The following is a 20475-nucleotide window of genomic DNA, read 5'->3' as shown; positions in this document are numbered from 1 at the left end:
TTTTATTAATTTCTAATATTTTATGATGAGCGACCAAACTTGAAACTTATGTCCGGGGCGAAGTCGTCACCAAGCCATATCATGGAGACTTCGGGCGAAAATCAAAGTCAAAGAAGCAGCAGTGGTCGGATTCCGGCGAGGACTTGGATAATATGTGCTGCGTGTGCTCAGATATGACTGCAGAATAGAGCTGACGAGGAACGTGCGAGCGTAGGGCACATAATAATAAGTGTGTGCGCTTTTCTTGTAATTATTTTCCGCCATCGTGTTTTAATTAATGTTTCCATTTTTCTATTAAAAAATAATTAATAAAATGTATCCTATCATTTTTCATGATCGGAATTATGAATTTTTATTTAAAATTTAGTCCGAGAATGGAGTGACAACTCCGCCCCGGCGATGACATTTCAATTTTTGCACTTTTGTCGTTTTCACTCTATACCAGTTGAACAAAGCGATGTACAAAAATGTCCGTATAAATTTTAGCCAAAGGTTAATTCACTCTTTACAACGGTATACCACATTTTACTAAAATTATTTGTTTTGTTGTTAAAAATTGGCACCGAAAAAGTAGTGACGACTTCGCCCCGGTCTCCCCTACTGTAAATTATGCACAGTTTGACTTTTGTCGTTCGCACAATATTATAGATTCGAGCGAGAAGTGAGCCCGCAGCGGGGTGAGCCCGCCGAGTCCGCGTTCCGTGTGACACGTCATTATCCTTCGAGACGCGTTCGCGGCCGGGAGAAAATTGTTATCTTTCCTGCGAGAAGTTAGCGAAGCAACGGAAAGTCGTAACATATCGGTCGTCTATTATTAATATGTATTTCTCGCGGGATTTATGCATTTATACTAGTACATTACATGTAATATCTCGATAGTACGTTTTCGGATAGTCCATCGTGTTAATTAGACGCTAATTCACGTTGTACCGGGATGAAGTTGCTTTCTTTCAAGATCTTTCGATGCTGAGTCGAGTGGCGTTTTTGATTAGTAAGTATAATTGCGATTATATAACCTTCGTATTTATTCATCGTGTAGCGTAGATTATTCGTATCGTTGGCAATTCATTGAAACGCGTATCTCGCGAGATTTATTTGTATTTTCGGATATTACATTCCGCGAACATTCATTTTTAATTTCAATAAATATATTTTTGTTCATCAGTTATGTAACGATACGAGATATCAGTGGTCTTAAAACTCACGCGTATACTATCCGTAAAGGTCAAATTAGCATTAGCAGTAAAATTCGAAGTAGCAGGTAAAAGGATTAGCTACGTCGTCGTCGTGGTGGGTGGTGCGTGAAGTTGGCCGCGCCATTTTCAAATTTCCTCTATCGTTTGCCTCTTGCGCAAATATGAGTCACGGATGTCGGGCAAATCGTAACTTGCGGTCCTATATATTTTTTCGCGTTATCATGTCTTGCGTTATCTGTGTGTTGTTCAGGTTGTTCTTCTGTGATGTAATAAAATGCGTGTTGTGTCCGATTGACGTCAGGAGTGCTGTTCAAAGCGTGCCGCGCGTTCGTCGTGTGTTCCGATAATTAGTGCGTGTTCGTGGTTAACCTGCTTACGCGAGTGATCTCGTCGTGTGAGGAAAAGTGCCAGAAATTAAGATGCGGTAACGATGGAACGAAGGTGGAGAAGGCCGAGAAAGTGTCGGGTGGCATCTATGCAGCTGAAGACGGTGAGTGATTCGTTATTTGTTATTTATTGCTTGCAAAACTGGTCGTTTATTTTAATGTGCGCGATAACGGGTCTGTGAATTATTATAATATACGATTATAACATCTCAGACAGCACGCATAAAGACATCTTTAAGACGTCTTACGTTATCTCAATTTTGATGAACATGCTGTCTGGGATCATTTGTCTATTATCTTAAAATGGGCTAGAACAGATTTACTGAAATATATATTTAACAAAATAAATAAATAAATAAAATAAAATAAAAATAAAAAAAGGATTAACTCGAAGTTCATCAGGCGTCCTTGAAATTAAAGTTGTAGGACGCTTATATAAATTTTTGTAATTCGTAAACTTATTTGGTGATTAGAAATAGCGCAAGCAGGGAAAGAGAAAGCTCCGGACGTTATAACTTAACCACATCATGTCTGAATCCCGGTATTTTTTTGCGCCGCGACAATTACCGTCTTTGCGCGGGGCCCGGCCGTTCCGTGAAAGTAATAGACGCGATTGATTTTGAGGGAAATGACGGTCAGTCAGTTCGCGATGGGAGAAAATGGACAAGCACGATCGATGAAAGTCCAACGTTGGAACGCGTCCAACCGATCTGACCAAAGACGACCGGCATGCGGTAATCGCGAAGAACGCGTAATTGATCGACGAGAGGTGATCGGTGGCTGCTGCATGCCTTTTCTGGAACGAGTGATTATATAAGAGTGGTTCCGTTGCGGAAGGGAAACGCTATCGTCCGTGCAAAATTATTGCAAACGTATAAGGATTACGCTCAGCGAGTAATCTCTTCCCCCTTTTTTCTTCTTTACGTAACCACCTGTAATGCGAAACCAAAGCGATATAACGTCGGGTAATTATTTGATTATATATACGTAGCTTGTACTTTCCGAATTTACATTATGCGATAGAAATGATAATTATTTATGAATATTTCATGATGAGGTAATATTCGTTCAAAAGAAATTATTCTTTTGAGAAGACTGTCAGCTTTTTGATTGTCGAGCTGCCTATTCTTCAATTGAAATGTATCTACAAATCTCTTTTTATGTATTGCTCATGTACATACTAGGTTTATTGAATAGTCAAATTACTTTAACTGTTTCTGTTTTAATTACGATAGTTAATAAGCGCTGAAACTTTATTATATAAAGAGAATTGAGTATACAGTATTACATAATGTACGGAAATAAATCAGGATTTTCAGAATTTCACTGGATAATGTATCAGTAACAATTTATTTTATTCTCACAAAAGCCGGCATAAAAATATTATCAACTGACTCTTAAAGTTTTCTCGATTCATTACTACTTATAAGGTCATTACCTAAGTTCAGAAATCTATTTTTATACATATATAATATTCTTTTATTTGCAATCACTTATACAGCCAACAGACATTAAAGTATAAATACGTGTATCTTACCAAAAGAAAAACCTTAAGGTCTATCATTCATACTTGCTCCGATATACGCTTGCATTCATTATCCATTCATTAAGAACATTTGTCTCATAATTGCCGAAAAATAAATGCTCAGTTCATTAGATTTGCACTATCAGCAATCAAATTTGCGTCATTGAAGATTGCATATTTTATTATATAGATTTCGTTAAAGGTATCATAAATACGTCCGGAAATTATTTCTTCTTTTTGAGCTTTGTGATAACTTCGGACTGTGGTTTCTGCCAGTCCAATGGTTTGCGACGGTACATAGGCCACGGAGGTACAGTGATTAACGCCGCCATAACAAACCCAGCTCCCAGAATATAGATTGTCTGCGAAAATTGTTGAATGATATATCCCCAGACTAAGCCAACCGCCTGTAAGAATACACAATTACTGTACTGCAATTATCAATGAGTATTTTCAAAATTTCGAGATAATTGTAGCTTACTCCAAATAACGTTATTATGATCCGCGACAGTTTCTCAGCTCTGGCTTGGCCGTCATAATCCTAAAACAAATGACACAGGTAACAAGGAATGTACAAGATTTCGAGAAGAGTGTAGAAATAACGCATAGGAGTTTATAAATATTATAAATATTCTTTAAAAGTCAAATAGTGAAATATCATTCAAAACGAGTGACATGCAAGTGTAATGAAAAGTGAAAATTGAACTTATGTACTTCAAGTGATTCGCCACTCTAAGAAAGAGTCAAATTGAGATCTGTAAGTTGGAATGAAATCGCATTCCATTTGAATGCAATAGATCAGTGTTCATAGGAGTGAATTATGTCACTCTATAATTACTGCATACTCCTGCTGCCATTGTAGACGACGCTTTAGAGTCATTTATCAGTCGATCATTAGTGATTCATTATAGCTTTCAAGTGAGATCGTATCACTCCGATAGAGTAGCCGCTCTAAAAATTTGAGTGAAAAATTCACTCCTACCTTATAAGTGCCCGCATTTACTCGAATTCGAGTAACAACCCTCTCTTTTTGGAGTGACTATTGCAATCACTCTAATGTATTAATAAGTGGCGAAACCGCTCTATGAGATTTAGAGAGTACAATTAAAACATTTAGTTAAAGATTTACAATGTAACTTATTTACAATAAAAATTATTTCGACGAAGCGCCGATTAGTTGACATACGGTGCCTCGATGATCCTAACCTCGCGAATAACGAATGCACGTCGGACTTGTCGCGGATAGCCGTTTCGGCGTGATCGTTCGAGAATCTTATTACTTACCATGTGCGTTGGGATCGATTTGAAGTATTGCATCCACGCGTTCATTGTGAACAAATATACGGACGTAGCGGTGGAGGACAGAGACGCTCCCTTCGACTGCTTCGATCAGTTCGATCTTCGATTCGGGACGTGGTCGACGTGGATGCACGTGGATGATAGGTAACGGTCGTGTGTTGACGTCGTCGATTGCGCAGATGCGGCGCGCACGTGCAGCGCGAATTTTAAAATTGATCCTAAACGGACTGCCAAACTCGTTTAGAAGCGCGATATATGCTTTTCTACGTTGCTTCCGCCTCGGATGATGTAAGTAGCTGAGATATGTTGCGCGTGTAAGCGTGTAACTATGTTAAAATTTGATCGATTTCGTTAATATAATGTTTAACATACCTAAATTTATTGATGTAATTTCTATGACACTCTGAATTGTTTTGTACACGTATTACGAGTCTTATATTATTTTAAATTATAACGACATATATATTAATTAAGAGCAGTGGCTACCTATAAGGAATGGTTAAAAATGATTCAAATTGGGTATAATTTGACATTACGAATTTAACAGTGTAATAACGAATAATATTGGACGTGTTTATTCATTTATCGTTTGTTGTATTTGACGAAATTTTCTGTATAGGAAGAATTTTCTTTAATAGGAAGATCAGTCATATTCCAGCTAATTAACGACAAGATTAACTATAGATATTAGTGATGAAAATGAGACACGACTTTTGAGAACGTGTATGCGCTATCGAAATCTTGGCGAATTGCAATTAAGTAACCGAATGCCAAAAGTGTTGTCACGCGCGAGTTCTATCGTTCTATCGCTGGCTTTCTACATTCGGCGTTTCTGCAGATAGGGACTCATAGATATTCCCTCATCGTCGCGACGTTTGATGACATACTTCAACTATGCGTCATGCAGCTCGACGCGTTTTTCTGCTCACGCGACGCATTCGCAACTAATCCAAAGGAAATCGTTATACGCAAGGCGCGCGATTCTCCAAATATATCGAAATAGCGTGTTGTCGCGTTGCATGCAATTACGAAATTATTATAGAAATTCACGATTCGGCATAACGCTTCCACTTTCATGTCACAATCGCGCGATATATATCTCATTAAACGACGAGTCTCAATTGTTTCTCATAAAAAGTAAACGCGATTGAAAGAAGTGATAGAAGCTCAATTTGCAAAGTTGCAAAATTTCTGAGACAAATCAAAATAACTTCCCCTATCGTCAATTTTATTTCTATCTTCTCTCTCTCTTTTTCCTTATTTTATTATTTTTTTATATCATCAATTTTATAAAAATCTGAAATTAACGAAATTATATATATGTGATATTCAGAACTAAAATAAATTAAAATTAATTTTTTTTCTTTTTACGCACTTTGTATACGAATGTTTATAAACTAATATGTAATTTAAAAACTATACGTTTCAGAGAATTAAATTTGTTGTAATCATCTTTTGCAGTTTTGACTTGAGTTTCGATGATGGATAGAATGCCGTAGAAGATATTCTCTGCAAGCAGGGGTATGTTTATCAGTTTATAAATATTTTGCATGTTTATGTATATAACGAAGAAATGATGAAAGACAAGAATGTTTGACAGCTTGAAAAGTTTAATGATATTTTTTCGAGATTATTATCTTTTTATTTAATTTCCCATAAAGAGGAAAAGTTTTTTCCTAAACTTAGATAACAAACTCTTTTAATTCTCTCTTATTTGATACTGAATATGGTAGAAAAAAATTATACATATATAGAATTTTTTATTATGTTTTAATTTATTCTAAGATTTGGTTGGTTATTTGTAATATAATCACGAAAAATATAACACTTATCACTGTATATAAATCTTTGCCACTGTACACATATAAATTCATTCTTATGCTTATTATAATTTAATATTTGATAATTGTAAATGAATGGAACACTACTGAGGATCATATATGACGATCAGGAATCGATATTATGGTAATATAATAATTTGAGCGCTTAACAATAGTGAATGTTGCATGCGTTTGCGATTGGAAATGGAATGTTGAACCATTTTCAGTCATTGAATATACTGCCAAATAAATTGACTGACATGTCGATTATTTGAGCAATAAACGCATTTGACGTGATTTTATTACAAAATTCTCATTTAATATTAGGTTGATATTCACTACTTTTAACTGATAAACATTTCACGTTTAATAGATTCGTTCGTGTCAGTCGGTTCAAACTAATCGATATTAATTTTTTGTTTGATAGTGAAAAAAAAAATATATATATCAGTAAACTGGTCTCAAAGCAACACATAAATAATAGCATACATATAAATAATAAAGAAAACGTCAATAAAGTACAATAAATAAGTGACATAATGAAAAAAAGCTAAAGTTGATTTTTAACACGCCTTACTTAATAACAATTAAATTACAACTTTGCTATTCTTCCTTTAAAGATACACTGTAAAAAAATTTTGTAAAATTACAACTATTATAGTGGGTAATTTTGAGACCCACTAGTAGTTGTAATTATACAATATAATGGTTGTAATTTTACAAAATTACAGTACGGAAGGAAAAAGTAATTTTGTATTACAATTACACAAATTAAAAATGTGTGGAAATTTACACTTATTATAGTGGGTCTCAAAATTACATGTAATTTTACACAATTTTTTTACAGTGTACAAATAGAACTTAGATTGTTTATTCGATCCGATATATGCAGCAAGAGATATTGAAAATATTTTGTATCTATATCAAATATCATTTTTGTAAGCAGCTTCTGGAAACGTCGATATTGCATCAGAGATAATAAAATTTGTCTATATTTATTTGCGTTTATTGACGTTTCTTATTTGAGCATTTGAACTGACTTTCTCGTTAAAATATCCGTGCAAATGGAAAACTTGTCAATTTCCAAACTTCTTACATCTGCGATGTAAATAGATTTCATATTTCGGTATCACACATCGTTCTGTACCCATCGTACTACAATCCTCTCCTCCTTTTTTTACTATTTTGTGAGATTTACAATTAATCGTTCTATAAGACATTTTTACTCATCGTGCAATTTCTGTTCCATACGATATAGAAAGGAAAAAGTCGAATCTCCTCCATCTCCCAAACTTTATCTGATTATAAAATAATGCAAGATAAGTACATACAAATGATGTACGCACGCGATCTTATATCGCATTATATATATTTTATATGCATTATAGATTTTTAATCGTAATAAGAATTTGGAAATATTGTCCCGATAATTTGTTATTTAGATCGTCTTTGAATTGCACGATATCGTCGTATATCGTTCATGCGAATGATACGAAATTTCGCTAAATTATCGGGAATACGACAATTATTATCCGTGAATGAGCGAACGATCGTCGTAGCATACACATATAGCATCAAATTTTATCATTTTAGATAAATAAGTAACATTGCGAAACGCATAAATAATTGCAACAATAAGGCGCTTAAATATTCACAGCATTACAGTATAGGCAAGTATATTTGACGAAGCGCTTTTCGGTGTTGCGTATAAGCAACTTTTCATTTTGTGGTCGTTTCAAAGTCTACTGATATAGTTCTCATCGTGGATGCAAGTGCTCCATGTGGGTGTCGACGGCACTTCACTTTGAGAACGCGCGAAATGTACCGCATCAGCAACGGTGGGGAACATGGCGAAAGAGTGGTTCTCGTTATGCTCGGTCAGATTAAACTTTCTCATCGTTTCGTACATGAGACCTGCAATGGATATAATGATATTTTACGATTAAAATTAATTTTTTATTTATTTCTCCTATTGGGTATTGAAATTAATTAATGTTTCGGTAAATATGGATTTTTACAAAACAATCTCTTTGCTTATTCATAAACGTGACGATTGTAAGATCCATTTTGTGTATTTGTAAACTCTATCGAAAAATCGATCGGTAAAGAAAAATTGATGGTAGAAAAATCGTGTAGAATAAATAATGTTATATATAATAATATAATTAATATATGTCGTCGATGCTATTTTCTGGTTACATGCACTGAAAAAAAATATTTAGATCCAAGAAAATATTTATTTAGATACTGCCAATAACTTATTTACTTAATATAATCACATATTTATTTAAAATTAATATTTTTACTTAATTTAAGTATGTATATTATGTATATTGTGTATATTATGTATATATTGGCAATATCTAAATAAATATTTTCTTGGATCTAAATATATATTTTTTTAGTGTACATCATGAATTAAACTTACGTATAGATGTCAATTAAGACATTGAAATACAGGTACTTTATATATTGAAGATTAAATATACTCACCGAAACAACCTGCTATATAAACAGACACTTCTATACTGCAATATTCATCAACAATGTTTCGTAAAACATTTGCGCCTGCCAGATCGATATGTGACAATGCAGTGAAATCCAATATGAGAATGCGTAGCTGTAAAGATCGAGCAACGAAATATTTATAAACAAGATAGTAAAGAAATAAATGCAATAAAGATAATCAGTTATTCTAAATGAATATACAATCATGGTAGAGTGGAATATTTTTCTATGCAAACGGTTTTAAAATAGTATAAGTTGCACATTATTTACCTTTTTAATTTCCTCCGTCGCGATGCCATTACGTGCGGCTTGCAGCCGTTTTTTTAGTTCCTTTTGAGGTACTAGCTCTGCAATTTTATACACTTCCTCACGAAAGTATTGTTTAGACGCGAAATTCAGACTACCGGAATAGTGGAAGATTCTGATGCCGGGAATCTCTACAGTCTGAGAATATTTATGAAATATTTATTTTCTGATTATAGTTCTCATTAACAATAGTTTTCGTTTTGTTTTTAATTTGCCATTTAAATGATTTATCGAATTTAATAAAACTCTATATAAAAAAATTTTTGTATAAATGTAGAACTTATTAAAAAATATACGTATTTCCAAGAGAATAAATATTTATGATAAATTCATCGTAATAATAAAGATAGATTAATGTCAAGAAAAAATAACTTTTTTTTTTTTAATTACAAGTTCTTCGTACTCCTTTATATCTTTTAGTGTCCAAGTAGAGTTCAGTGCCTGGTGCTAGAGCGAGCTTACACGTGTAAGGTCGCATCGCGAGGATAAGTAACCTTCCGATGCATACGAGCACGCCGACCAATAATCCGTACTCAATGTCGAAAAGAATCACGACAACGAAGGTGATAGCCCAAATGGCGGCGTCCGTCTTGTCCAATCTCCAGAATTGCATGAACTCGGTGACCTTCATCAACATCCCTTTTAACGCTACCACGATTATACTTGCTAGAACACACTGTCAACATCGCACGAGCATTAAATAATGCATTTCGATCACCGTTTCACGTTTATATGTACAAGATGTAGAAACGATAAAAAGAATAATTACTCGTGGCAAAGGTTGAAAGAATGGCCCGATCCACAGCAATACGCACACCAAAATTCCGCATGATATCAAACTCGCCAACTGCGTATGTCCACCTACAGTTTGCTGAACCATCGATCTGGATAACGAGGCCGTGATGGGCATGCAGGAGAAAAAAGAGCCAACAAGGTTTCCCAATCCCTGTAAACATTCCGTTTTGTTATACAGATTGATATACTTATATAGACGTATATGGCATTAATGACAAATAATAAATATTAAAACAATCTCTTTAAAAGTCTAAGAAAGAGTAAAATTGAGCTTATAAGTTGGAGTGAAATTGCACTCTATTTGAGTGAAAGGGCACGCTTTTCGAGTGCAGTAAATCAGTGTTCATAGGAGTGAATTATGTCACTCTACAATTTTGAGTAGAATATTTTACTCTGTTAAGAGTCATTTATTAGTCGATCTTTAGTGAATCGTGATTTACTATAGCTTTAGAGTGAGATCGTATCACTCCGGTAGAGTAGCCGCTCTAAAAATTTGAGCAAAAAATTCACTTTTACCTTATGAGCGCCCGCATTTACACAAATTAGAGTGATAATCTTCTCTTTTGGAGTGATCCTATCACAATCATTCTAATATATTAGTGGCGAAACCACTCTATGGGATTTAGAGAGATATAAACGTATTTACTATATTTAAAAATATTATATTCTAGATAAATTCTAGATAAATATCACAATATGCATTTACCTGCGCCACCAATTCTTGATTAGAGTCGATCTCATAGTCCATTTTTTGTGCGAAAATCAATGCCATAGATATTGATATTGTATAAGCGACCATAGTAATTACGAAACTGTCTACTAAAATGCTGGGTATAAGGGACAACGGTGGTACAGACGGGACTGGCAATCTGAAAATCTTGACATTATAATAATTTGAAGTTGATTGCAATCTTCCACAGCTTGTTGTAGTTTTATAACAAATATGAGATTTTTTATAGGAAATTAATCAAAGTCAGTTTAGTAAATTAATTTTAATAGTCGTATAAAAAAAGCTTATATTTTCATAACGAATACAATTTTTTTACTACAAGCTGTGTAAGGAAATCAAACGCTAGTTTAAAAAGCACATTTACCCTACTGGTATATCGCCAACTATTATTACATTATAAGTATCCGCAAGATTCATTTCCATCGATACCACAGTACCGATTACCACCACAAGCATTTCTATCGGAACTGGAAAAGGGCATAACTTTGATACCCTTGGCTGAAATTTAGATTATTTCTTTTTAGAACGCAGATGTAATTAATTTTACAAAATCAATCACATCTTGTGTCTTTTTTGTACGGAACGCATGTGTATGTGCAAAGCATAATTACGTATATTACGAACCTTAAGAACTTCATTATTGAAAATAAGTGATAAGATAGTGATGCAAGATAATATCACAGCCGTTATATTGACATTGTTCATACTGTTGAGAATATCTACGTAAGTCTGAAAAGAGATAAAGAGATATATATATATATATATATATATATATATATGGAAATTTAAGTATATTCCACATAACCTATATTTTATAGAAGTTAAATTTAAAAAAATTTATTTAAATTTATTATTTTTGTCTTGAAGTAATAGCAATCTTTACGTATGTAAATTAAATAAAAGATATTAAATTAATATTTTTAAATAAAATAAAATTTTACTTTGGTCTTAATAAATTATCAGAATGGAAGCCATATAAGAAAGAGATCGCGGTTTATATTAGTGACAAGTACATGGACGTATTTAGAGTAAACGAATGTGGAAGCGTCGTTAATATATCTTATGTACTACTTCGGTTCGCGTTTTATATTTGTAACTGACTCGGAAAAGTATGCAACAGAAGTATGCGACATAGGTACGTAATAGAAAATTGTTTGTTAACTATTACGTATATGTATACCTTTTCTGCTGAGAAAGTACTTCGGTCGATAGTCTTCTCGTGAGAAAGTTAATGCAACGAAGCAACATGTTTTGTGCATATACATACATGTGCATATACATGCTTTGTTTTTATGCCATTTTGTTATAGGTATTACGATATCCTCCAGCAGTAATGATTACGTTCAAGAATAAGAAAATTCGAAGGTGATTTTATTTGAAGTATAATTTGGGATTGCTTTAATTAATCCATATATTTTCGTTAATCCGTCTTTGTACTGTCAAAAATAGCGAGTTATCATAGAGCGCGACGCAAATACTATAACCCTGACCTTTTGCAGTAGCGCATAATTTTCACAATACATTACGTGATACTTTCTCGACGTTTAAATTACAATTTGATTGCACGGGGATACGGGAAGCGTTTGCCACTTAAATATTTGGCATGTGCAAACGTTTTGTTTCCCGACAAAAGGAAAAAAAGAAGGAAAAACAAGGTGAAGCATATCGGAAGCGATATGTCTCAGAAAGAGAAAACTGCACTAATGTTTGTAGCGTCAAACAAAACTTAATTGTTACTGTACTCACGAGAATAAGTTTGAATGCACCGTTGCGCTGTGGTAGGTTGTTTAGTCCAAAGAGATCTTTTATTTGTGATGTAAATACGTGTATCGCCGCTGCCGTCGTGAATCCACTCACGAGACTGTCCGCGAGGAGAGATGAGATTATACCCAAACGCAGCACGTACATTCCTAACTAGACGAGAGATTTTGAGTGATACCGCGAGAGGTCAAGAGAGCGAAATGTACTGTACGAATATGCAGCTACCCCGATAGCACCAATATCCTATAAATATTCATATAACGTCCATTGGCATTCTGGACATAATATGGACTCCATAGGATATTGTGTGCTGTCTGGGATGGGGATGATAATTAAAACGAACGAACCGGAAAATGCTAAACACGTATATATACATGATTTCGTAAATTGGGTTTGTCTTAAAAATGTAATACAGAGGAAAAAAATTCAAAATTAAAATGTTAAAAAAATAAATTAATGTAAAACTGAAGCATAGTTTCTTTACGCAAGAAAACTAATTAACTAACATTTATTAGTTCTAAATTTATTAATTATTAATTCTAAAATTTATTAATTCTAAGCGCAAGCAATACGTAATAGCACGCAAAAATATTTCTACATCTAAAACTAAATGCAATAAAATTGAAATTTTTCTATAAATATATATAAACTTTCACTAAATACTGTAATTTAAAAAGAAAATAAAAATAATACGATTTATAAATGACGAAGAAAGTTGATACGTCTTATAGATTAGATATAAAAACTGTCAGTATTTTGTTGCATTATTTAAGATCAAGTAAAATAAAAAAAAAGATTTAGCGAATAAAAAATTAAAAATGGAGGAAAATATATATGTCGAAAGGAATTGTAATCTTCGTAGAAAGCATCTCAACGGCGATGAATTGTACACGGTGTAGTTACCTGTATAACGGCAACCGTGAATGTGACTACGGTTGCAACTTCCACTGGCGAATATTGATGGTTTACGTCGGAAATTAAGGTGCCGTTCTCGGCTGACGTGTTATTTGTCGAAACTGCAGGGCTACTGTATGTCGTAACGACTTTGCCAGTCATCATGCAGACGAGCGCAAACGTACCTTAATCAACAGAAAAGCGGCAATCCTGCTTAATTACGAGGCTTTCTGAATTGAGCGGCAGCAGCCAAATGTAATATCTGAATAAACGTTAGTGCATAATTATACACTAATTTCGACAAATCTTTAGCTTCCTACAGATTATATCATCCGCCGCATTTTCGTTTTTTTTCTTCTATGCTCTTTAATACCTTTCTTAAAAATATAATCTACGCAATTGTCACACGTACCCATGGAATTGTGTCTGGATGTGCCTAGAAAAAAATACACCAAAACCGGAAAAAAAGCCATGTATATGCCAACAATCGGCGGAACGTTACCCAGTATTGCATACGCCATACCTGTGTGAGAATATATAATATCGATTACATTATAATAAAGACTAAAATATCTTGAAAACACTCTATCTTTCGGAGACAGTATTAATATTTTTAACTCGTTTTTGTGAGTCATGAATAGTACCATTTATAGAAAATATATTTTCTTTGTAATAATAATTTTGTAGACTATGAATATCTGCTAATCTATAAAATATTCCGTTCTTCCATAATCCTCCATAGTCCTTCTTTGTAATAATAATTTTGTAGACTATGAATATCTGCTAATCTATAAAATATTCCGTTCTTCCATTAAAAAATTTAACATTCTCTTCCATTTCTTTTCAATCCTAATTTATTCAGCTGTTTCTCTCTCTCTCCTCTCTTCTTTCTCCTTTTTTTGAGTGTTACTTAATTTATCCTGTATCATTGTTATAAGAATTCAATGCAACATACCTTGTGGAATATGCATTACAGCAACAGTAATTCCAGCAACAATATCTCCCAAGATATTATTCTTCCAGTCATACGAAAACAGCCAGTCAGTCAAAGGTATCGTTTTCTTTAAAAGTGCTACTGGTTTGATACTCTTGCATCTTTTTGATATCTCATTGCGAACTACAGAATTATAAATTTTATATATCTATAATTTTATACATATATGATGTACGCACACACATTGCAGTTTTGATAAAAAAGTTTAGGATTTAAGAAACAAATAGTAATCAAAAACTGTTTGTAAGTAAAAAGTTTTTAATCGACATGGTTGAAAAATTAATTCTATCAGAGATAGATTTTCTATCTTACAATTAGTAGGTGATAGATATATGTATCCATATAATTACTTTTACATAAATCGATTTTTCTAATTATTTTGTATACAAAAAATTGTTTTCATTATTGGAAAGTGAATATTACAATTAATTAGAGAATATGCCAGGAAAAGGATACTTAACGTGATATTTTGTTCTGAAATATTTTATCTGAATACATTTTCTGACATATGAGATATGAAATTTCTTGTAAATTATTCATGTGGCACAATTTAGCTTTCCAAAGAAGGTAATGGCCTTTTCGATGATCTAGCCTTGATACTTTTATGTGCAGAATAACGAGAAGAATCGATTTATGCAAAATAAGGCACATGATATTACTAAAATCGCTTCTATCTCAATCTGATTAATTTTTCGATCTATGTTTAATATTAACTATTTTTTCTTCGTTTAATGAGAGTATTATCAGACATTTAAGTCTTTTCTTAAATAACTTTGATGCTATGTTTAAATAAAACAAACAATGAAAAAAGCAATCGGAATATATTATTCCGAAATGTATAAGATTTTCAGTACCCGGTATATTTGTCTTGTAAAAATTTCAACAATATATAAAAAAAAATTACAAAATTTTATCTTTTTTATTTAAAATAGACTTTAAGAGAACATTATTTTAGATCTTTTAAAACATATTTGAGTTTATTATCAAAAAGTATTACAATTTAATAGAATTATACGGATTTAATTCCACAAGTTTAAACTCTTAGTTCTCTCACGCAGATTCGGAGTCGTTTAGTTTATCGAAGAGGGCAATGGCCTTCGGTGGAATCCTATTGCGTTATCTTCCAACCGATTTATAAACTTCAACCGGTTCTATACTATTGACGTAAAATGTTTCGGCCAATGTTTCGAGCAGATTGTCACGTGGAGAAGCGGTCTCTCGTGAAAACACGCGGTGTGTCGGAACTCGGAGTAAAAGGCAAGCGCGGTGAAAGGAAAATAAGCGATCTATCTGCGCGTGCCGTGTACATACTCACGTGAATAGATCTTGACACTTACGAATTCTCTTGGGCTTTACGTATTTGCACAAGTGATTAAGCTCGTCCTGCTGGTAAACCGGTCGTCTGACCATCAATTCCGGGGCAGTCGTCGACATATCGTCGCTCAAGTAGTCTGCGAATGAGCAACAATTGGGTGAGATCACACTCTGCGTGCGCGCGCGCCCGCGTGTCGCATATGTGCGCGCATTATCACGCATTTTCCGCAGATGTTAATGAATAAATTATTGTGTTTATCGTTTATCATTATATATCATCAGACAACGTGTCCGATTTGAAAAAGCTTCGATTTAGCTCGTAACGTGGAACGTGGCTTTTCAGTCAAACAACAAACACATACGTGTAGTATTTTTCCTCATAGCACTAAAATGCAATAGCAGATGAAGATGTAGGTACTGTATTCAAAGACACGAATTTCTGATATTTTGATACAAGAAACTGTGTATAAAATAAGGAATTAGTTTGCAAAATTGAATTTATAACATAAAAAAGTTCTGGATAACTGATAGCAAAACTATCAGTGATGTCAGAAAAGCCGGAATATGATCCAGGTTACGAGTTAAATGGAAAGCATCTGTTTTTATACATGCAACGTATTTATGCATGTTGAGTGTGCCAAGTGTGTGTCAAGTGTGCTTAATATATTGTGCTTAATAAATGATGCGTATTTCATCGAAGTGAGACGGGATGTAATTTCCAGAAAGGCTCATACATATATCGAGTGCAATTTATCAATCTTGCGAATTTTCCATCAGGTTAAGGTTGGCGTAAGCAAATTTTGTTTGCTCGATGTAAACCGAAACGAGTATTATAAGGAGATTAGGTTCGTACATGGCTGGCGCTGTCAGAAGAACTTGATCGAGTAAACAATAATGCAGTTGAGTGATATGACGGGATTGTTTGATTCGATCGCTCGATAAGTTATAACGGTAAATATTTGGAGCAACTGTTTTTGGAAAAATTAAATTGCCAAGTATGGATCGCGTTGATTCAAAAGATGAATGCGCAGAGAATAGAAATAAAAAAATAATACATAAAAAATACATAAATGTTAATAATTATGAAAATTGATAAATATATTAATTTATTAAATTATAGTATTACTACGAATCATTAATATTTAATGTTGACAATATAATGTTGAAAACGAGTTTCTTCGTAAAATAAATAATTATCTATCATTTTTCTGAATACTATTCGAATAAATCCGAGATTTAAAAAAATATATATATGTATATAGAAAATCTGCCATTATTTTAATTAAATTGTGTTAAATTATTTTTAAGGAAAGATTTAATTTAATTTAAGTCAAATTTAAATGTAATAGCAGTAACTTTTGAGAATCATTAATTTTTATGCTAAATTATACGCGTTCAAAGACGGACAAATTGAAATCTGACAATGAGTGTAAGTCTGCTTGTTTACGATTAACTCCAACAAAGCGGCATTCTAATAGAAACAATAGTTGACAATAATCATCGTTGCGATCAAATCGATTATCCGATGGTGTCAGAATTCTTACTATTTCGATCACAAACTACCTGTTGACATCGCGAAAACGTCTCTCTCACGGTATCTCGGGACTCGATGATTATTCGCGTCTCTACTCGCGATGTGATAAGCACGAGACTAGTCTTTCACGGTCTAAGAAGATCTGATAACTAAGCGCATGCTTGCAACGATATTCGTAGATGCTGGTAATTGGCCGATATTCTAATTCAATATTTTCAAAGGTGATAATTTTTAATGGGCATAATACGCGGCTGATGTGTCACCTGATACGCGCACGGCTTACTTTTAAGACTTTACATTTCTTATTGGGGTACTGTCGAGCGTCGCTAATTGGTCTTTGAGATAATAGATAAGCGAATCGCAACGACACGATTGATATTACATCAATAGAGAGATACGCCTCATCAAATGACGCTGTGTATACCAGTAGCAGAAGGAAAGGCCTGATCAGAGAATATTACATGACATTGAGCATGTCTTTAGCGACATATCTACAATGTGTATAAGTGATCATTATTTCTTTATCGTAATTAGTTGCATTGTGAAGTGAGTCGTAGAATAAATGGTTCGTAATTTCGTATTTTCTTAAGATTCAAGTATCTCAATTACAACAGTTTATTATCTTTTATTCCTTTATCCTTTATCCTCTTCTGAAGAATAATAAACTGTTGTAATCGCGATACTTGAATTCTGATATTTAAAAATAATAAATTAAAGAATATAATTGAGAAATTAATAAATGTACAATGGCGATTCTCTGCAAAATGGAGCACGTAAAATTGAATAATTAAATATTTAAATATCAATAATTCTTTAAGTATAAAGTCGTCAAATACACATTCAAATAATTCTTACAGATTCACATTGTCACACACCGATTTGATAATTATTGATCGTAGCACATACGATTGATAACTTTCACCATAACGACAAATAAGATAAAAGGAGTACGAATGGTCGAAGTAGTAGTTCGGTTAGTTGAATTCCGTTGTACTCACGCCAATCGCCGGTTCGATAATTATTCGAACGCACGCGTGGTTCCGCAAACCGCAAGTGTACGCGGCGATAAACGGGCGCATAATGCAACGTGCGGCTCCTTTCCGCGACACACGTGCGCCAGTCGCAGATCCTTCGTGCGAGACACGACGAATTTAAAAGATTCGTTTCGCTACGTGACGTGTCTACTCTCTTTGGATCCGTATAGCGTGATGTCACATGTCGCGGGAGAGCGAATTGCGTAGATAGTGAGACACATTGCCAGCCAGTAACATTTTACCGCGACTGGTTACATCAGTGCCGATGATAACGAACGAGAGTTCAGCGTTCATTCGCCGATGTTATTTAAATCTTCCTCTCCGCTATTAAATTACACGCGTGTACTTTCACAGTAAAATGACGATTGATAATGATCGATTAAGATTACGTCGTCATATTGCTCGCGTGTCTCTTTTATGGTTATTGTGTCATATCGTAAGTAATACACAATTACTGCATCATATACACAATTCTGAGTAAAACTTATCCGCGAATAATGAATAATAAAGACTTTGAATATTGATAAATATATAAATAGATTATTTTAGAGTGTATAAATATTCAAAGAAATTTAAGGCAATATTTTTACGATATGACTATTTATCAATTAATCGTACACGTACGGAAAAGTTTTGTTAAAGTAGCTAAATATTTAGCCAGATACAGATCTGAAAATAATTTTGTTGCACCATCAAAATAATTACAGTAGGTCGTTGAAGTATGATAATAAACCTGTAAAAAATTTTGACATTTATAGCAATCAGTTTGAGTGTTCTACATCATTATTTTGATGGTTTAGCAAAATTATTTTCAGATCTGTATCTAGCTAAATTTTTAGATTCTTCAGCAAAGCTATTCTTTCCGTGTATCTCATTCTTCAAAAAATCGCTTCATCTGATACTGAAAGCTTTCCATTATGTTAATTGCTTGTGCGTATTTGTATGTGAGAGAATCAAAATAATTTTCCTTCATACCTGTATATTCTTACGAAGTACAACGATCTTCCTTCTTAATATTCGATCTTGATTAGAAGATGTTCTGTGTATTGGTGAGCATCAAAACCGAAGAGGGAAGAAGAGAAACGTGTGCAAGAAAACTATCGAACGCAATAATATGCTCTTTTATCGTTAGTTCAGAGAATTTCACTGACTCATGTCCGTTACAAACGCACGACTGGATCTCCTCGCGTTTTTCGTTTTCACAAGATTGTTTCGATTATGCATTAACAGGTCGACCTTAGGTGATAGGCACTGGTCTCGGAGCCACACGTTTACTCGTTGCCCTCAGAAATTCGACTCCCGTGATTGGCGCCACGAAATTTCGAGAGAATTTCGGAACGCGTCAGCGATCGTTAACGCTGAGATCTACTATTCTAATCAGCGACGGAGGCGTTCCCATTGCTCCTCTCGGAACAATGAATATCGGTCAGATTTCTCTTGATCTTGAGAGATCACGAGGAAACATCGATTGCGACAACAGTCAGATAGGGGGGAGTCGACTTCATTGAAATACGCGTCTTAAAGTATATTAAATAATGTCATAAACGCCTTAATTAATGTATTTACGTTTGCTTAAGTACTTTTTTTTTAGATAGTTGTGAAGTAACTTATTTTATATACTATATATAATGGATTACTTCACAAAAATGTTATTTATTTAGTTTCAAACATTTTCTTCTAAAACGTTTCTTAGCATTGTGTTGTTTAACGATAAAACAAATTCAATTATATATCATAATGTAATTTTAATCAGATTTCTATATCTAAACCGCAATCAGCATTTAAATATAATGCATTTTTTGAAAAGTATCCATTTATTGAACAATAACGCATTTATATGTGTACTTATTATTTTTAACGCAAAAAAGCGTTACCTTTTCTTTTTTCTATATGCTTACGAAATATATTGTGGCAATTAGTTAAGGCGTTAATTTTCTCAATATCTATGTCATGGCGAAGTATCAAGCGGAACGTACCTTCTCTGTCTGCCGTGGTGCATCCCAGCTGAAAGAAGAAGATTTCGGGGTAATGAGAGCCGTTACATGATCGTGACATAAATACACATATATGTGCGGTCAATTTACTAATTTAATATTCTTTATACTATTTTAAATTATTTATAAATTATTTATAAACAGAAGAGCAAATTAGTAAAATCTTATACAAATAGAGATTATCTATCTTTATCGAGCTCTTTGCAATAAATTAAATTTGAAGTTCGCGTGTACTTGAACTGAATATCGTTATGATATCATCATGTTTTGATGATGCAAACGAATAGATCGCTGCGTGTTTGATCATTATACGAGTACATAAAGGCGATCTACATATGTACTTTGACTCGTATTCACATCTTAAATTTAGGACTCTATAAGGCCG

At 33.6% G+C, this 20475-nt stretch overlaps 3 protein-coding genes across 9 annotated transcripts in view; 1 reads left to right on the top strand and 2 right to left on the bottom strand.

The window, feature by feature from the left end:
* Positions 1-1499: 1499 nt before the first annotated feature.
* LOC139811250 (uncharacterized) overlaps positions 1500-20475 on the top strand; it is an 86924-nt gene continuing 67948 nt past the window's right edge. For both annotated transcript variants that reach the window (XM_071775413.1, XM_071775412.1), the window contains exons 1-2: positions 1500-1686; positions 5868-5927. The gene's annotated coding sequence lies outside the window, so the exon portion shown is untranslated. The remainder of the gene's footprint in view (positions 1687-5867; positions 5928-20475) is intronic.
* On the bottom strand, positions 2914-4549 carry Spase12 (Signal peptidase complex subunit Spase12). Its single transcript, XM_071775918.1, has 3 exons — positions 4392-4549; positions 3589-3648; positions 2914-3514 (listed from the first exon to the last, which is right to left on the bottom strand). The coding sequence occupies exons 1-3, from the start codon at positions 4434-4436 to the stop codon at positions 3332-3334; spliced, it is 288 nt and encodes a 95-aa protein (XP_071632019.1). The 5' UTR covers positions 4437-4549; the 3' UTR covers positions 2914-3331.
* On the bottom strand, positions 6656-20098 carry LOC139811397 (prestin). 6 transcript variants are annotated; one of them, XM_071775684.1, is made up of 14 exons: positions 20073-20098; positions 15552-15665; positions 14176-14337; positions 13633-13743; positions 13230-13405; positions 12312-12479; positions 11190-11294; positions 10930-11063; positions 10542-10704; positions 9810-9986; positions 9444-9716; positions 9005-9178; positions 8720-8846; positions 6656-8140 (listed from the first exon to the last, which is right to left on the bottom strand). In XM_071775684.1, exons 2-14 carry the CDS (start codon positions 15646-15648, stop codon positions 7962-7964), a joined length of 2046 nt encoding a protein of 681 aa, XP_071631785.1. In that variant the 5' UTR covers positions 15649-15665; positions 20073-20098; the 3' UTR covers positions 6656-7961. The 6 variants fall into 6 exon arrangements, 5 of the variants coding, with proteins under 5 accessions (XP_071631785.1, XP_071631784.1, XP_071631783.1 ...); XM_071775683.1 differs by lacking the exon at positions 20073-20098 and adding an exon at positions 19072-19382; XM_071775682.1 differs by lacking the exon at positions 20073-20098 and adding an exon at positions 18061-18195.

This window comes from Temnothorax longispinosus, chromosome 4 (assembly GCF_030848805.1).
Source record: "Temnothorax longispinosus isolate EJ_2023e chromosome 4, Tlon_JGU_v1, whole genome shotgun sequence".
NCBI classification, from domain to species: Eukaryota; Metazoa; Arthropoda; class Insecta; order Hymenoptera; family Formicidae; genus Temnothorax; species Temnothorax longispinosus.
The sequence above is the reverse complement of the archived record's forward strand: the minus strand, read 5'-3'. Positions and strand labels throughout refer to the sequence as shown.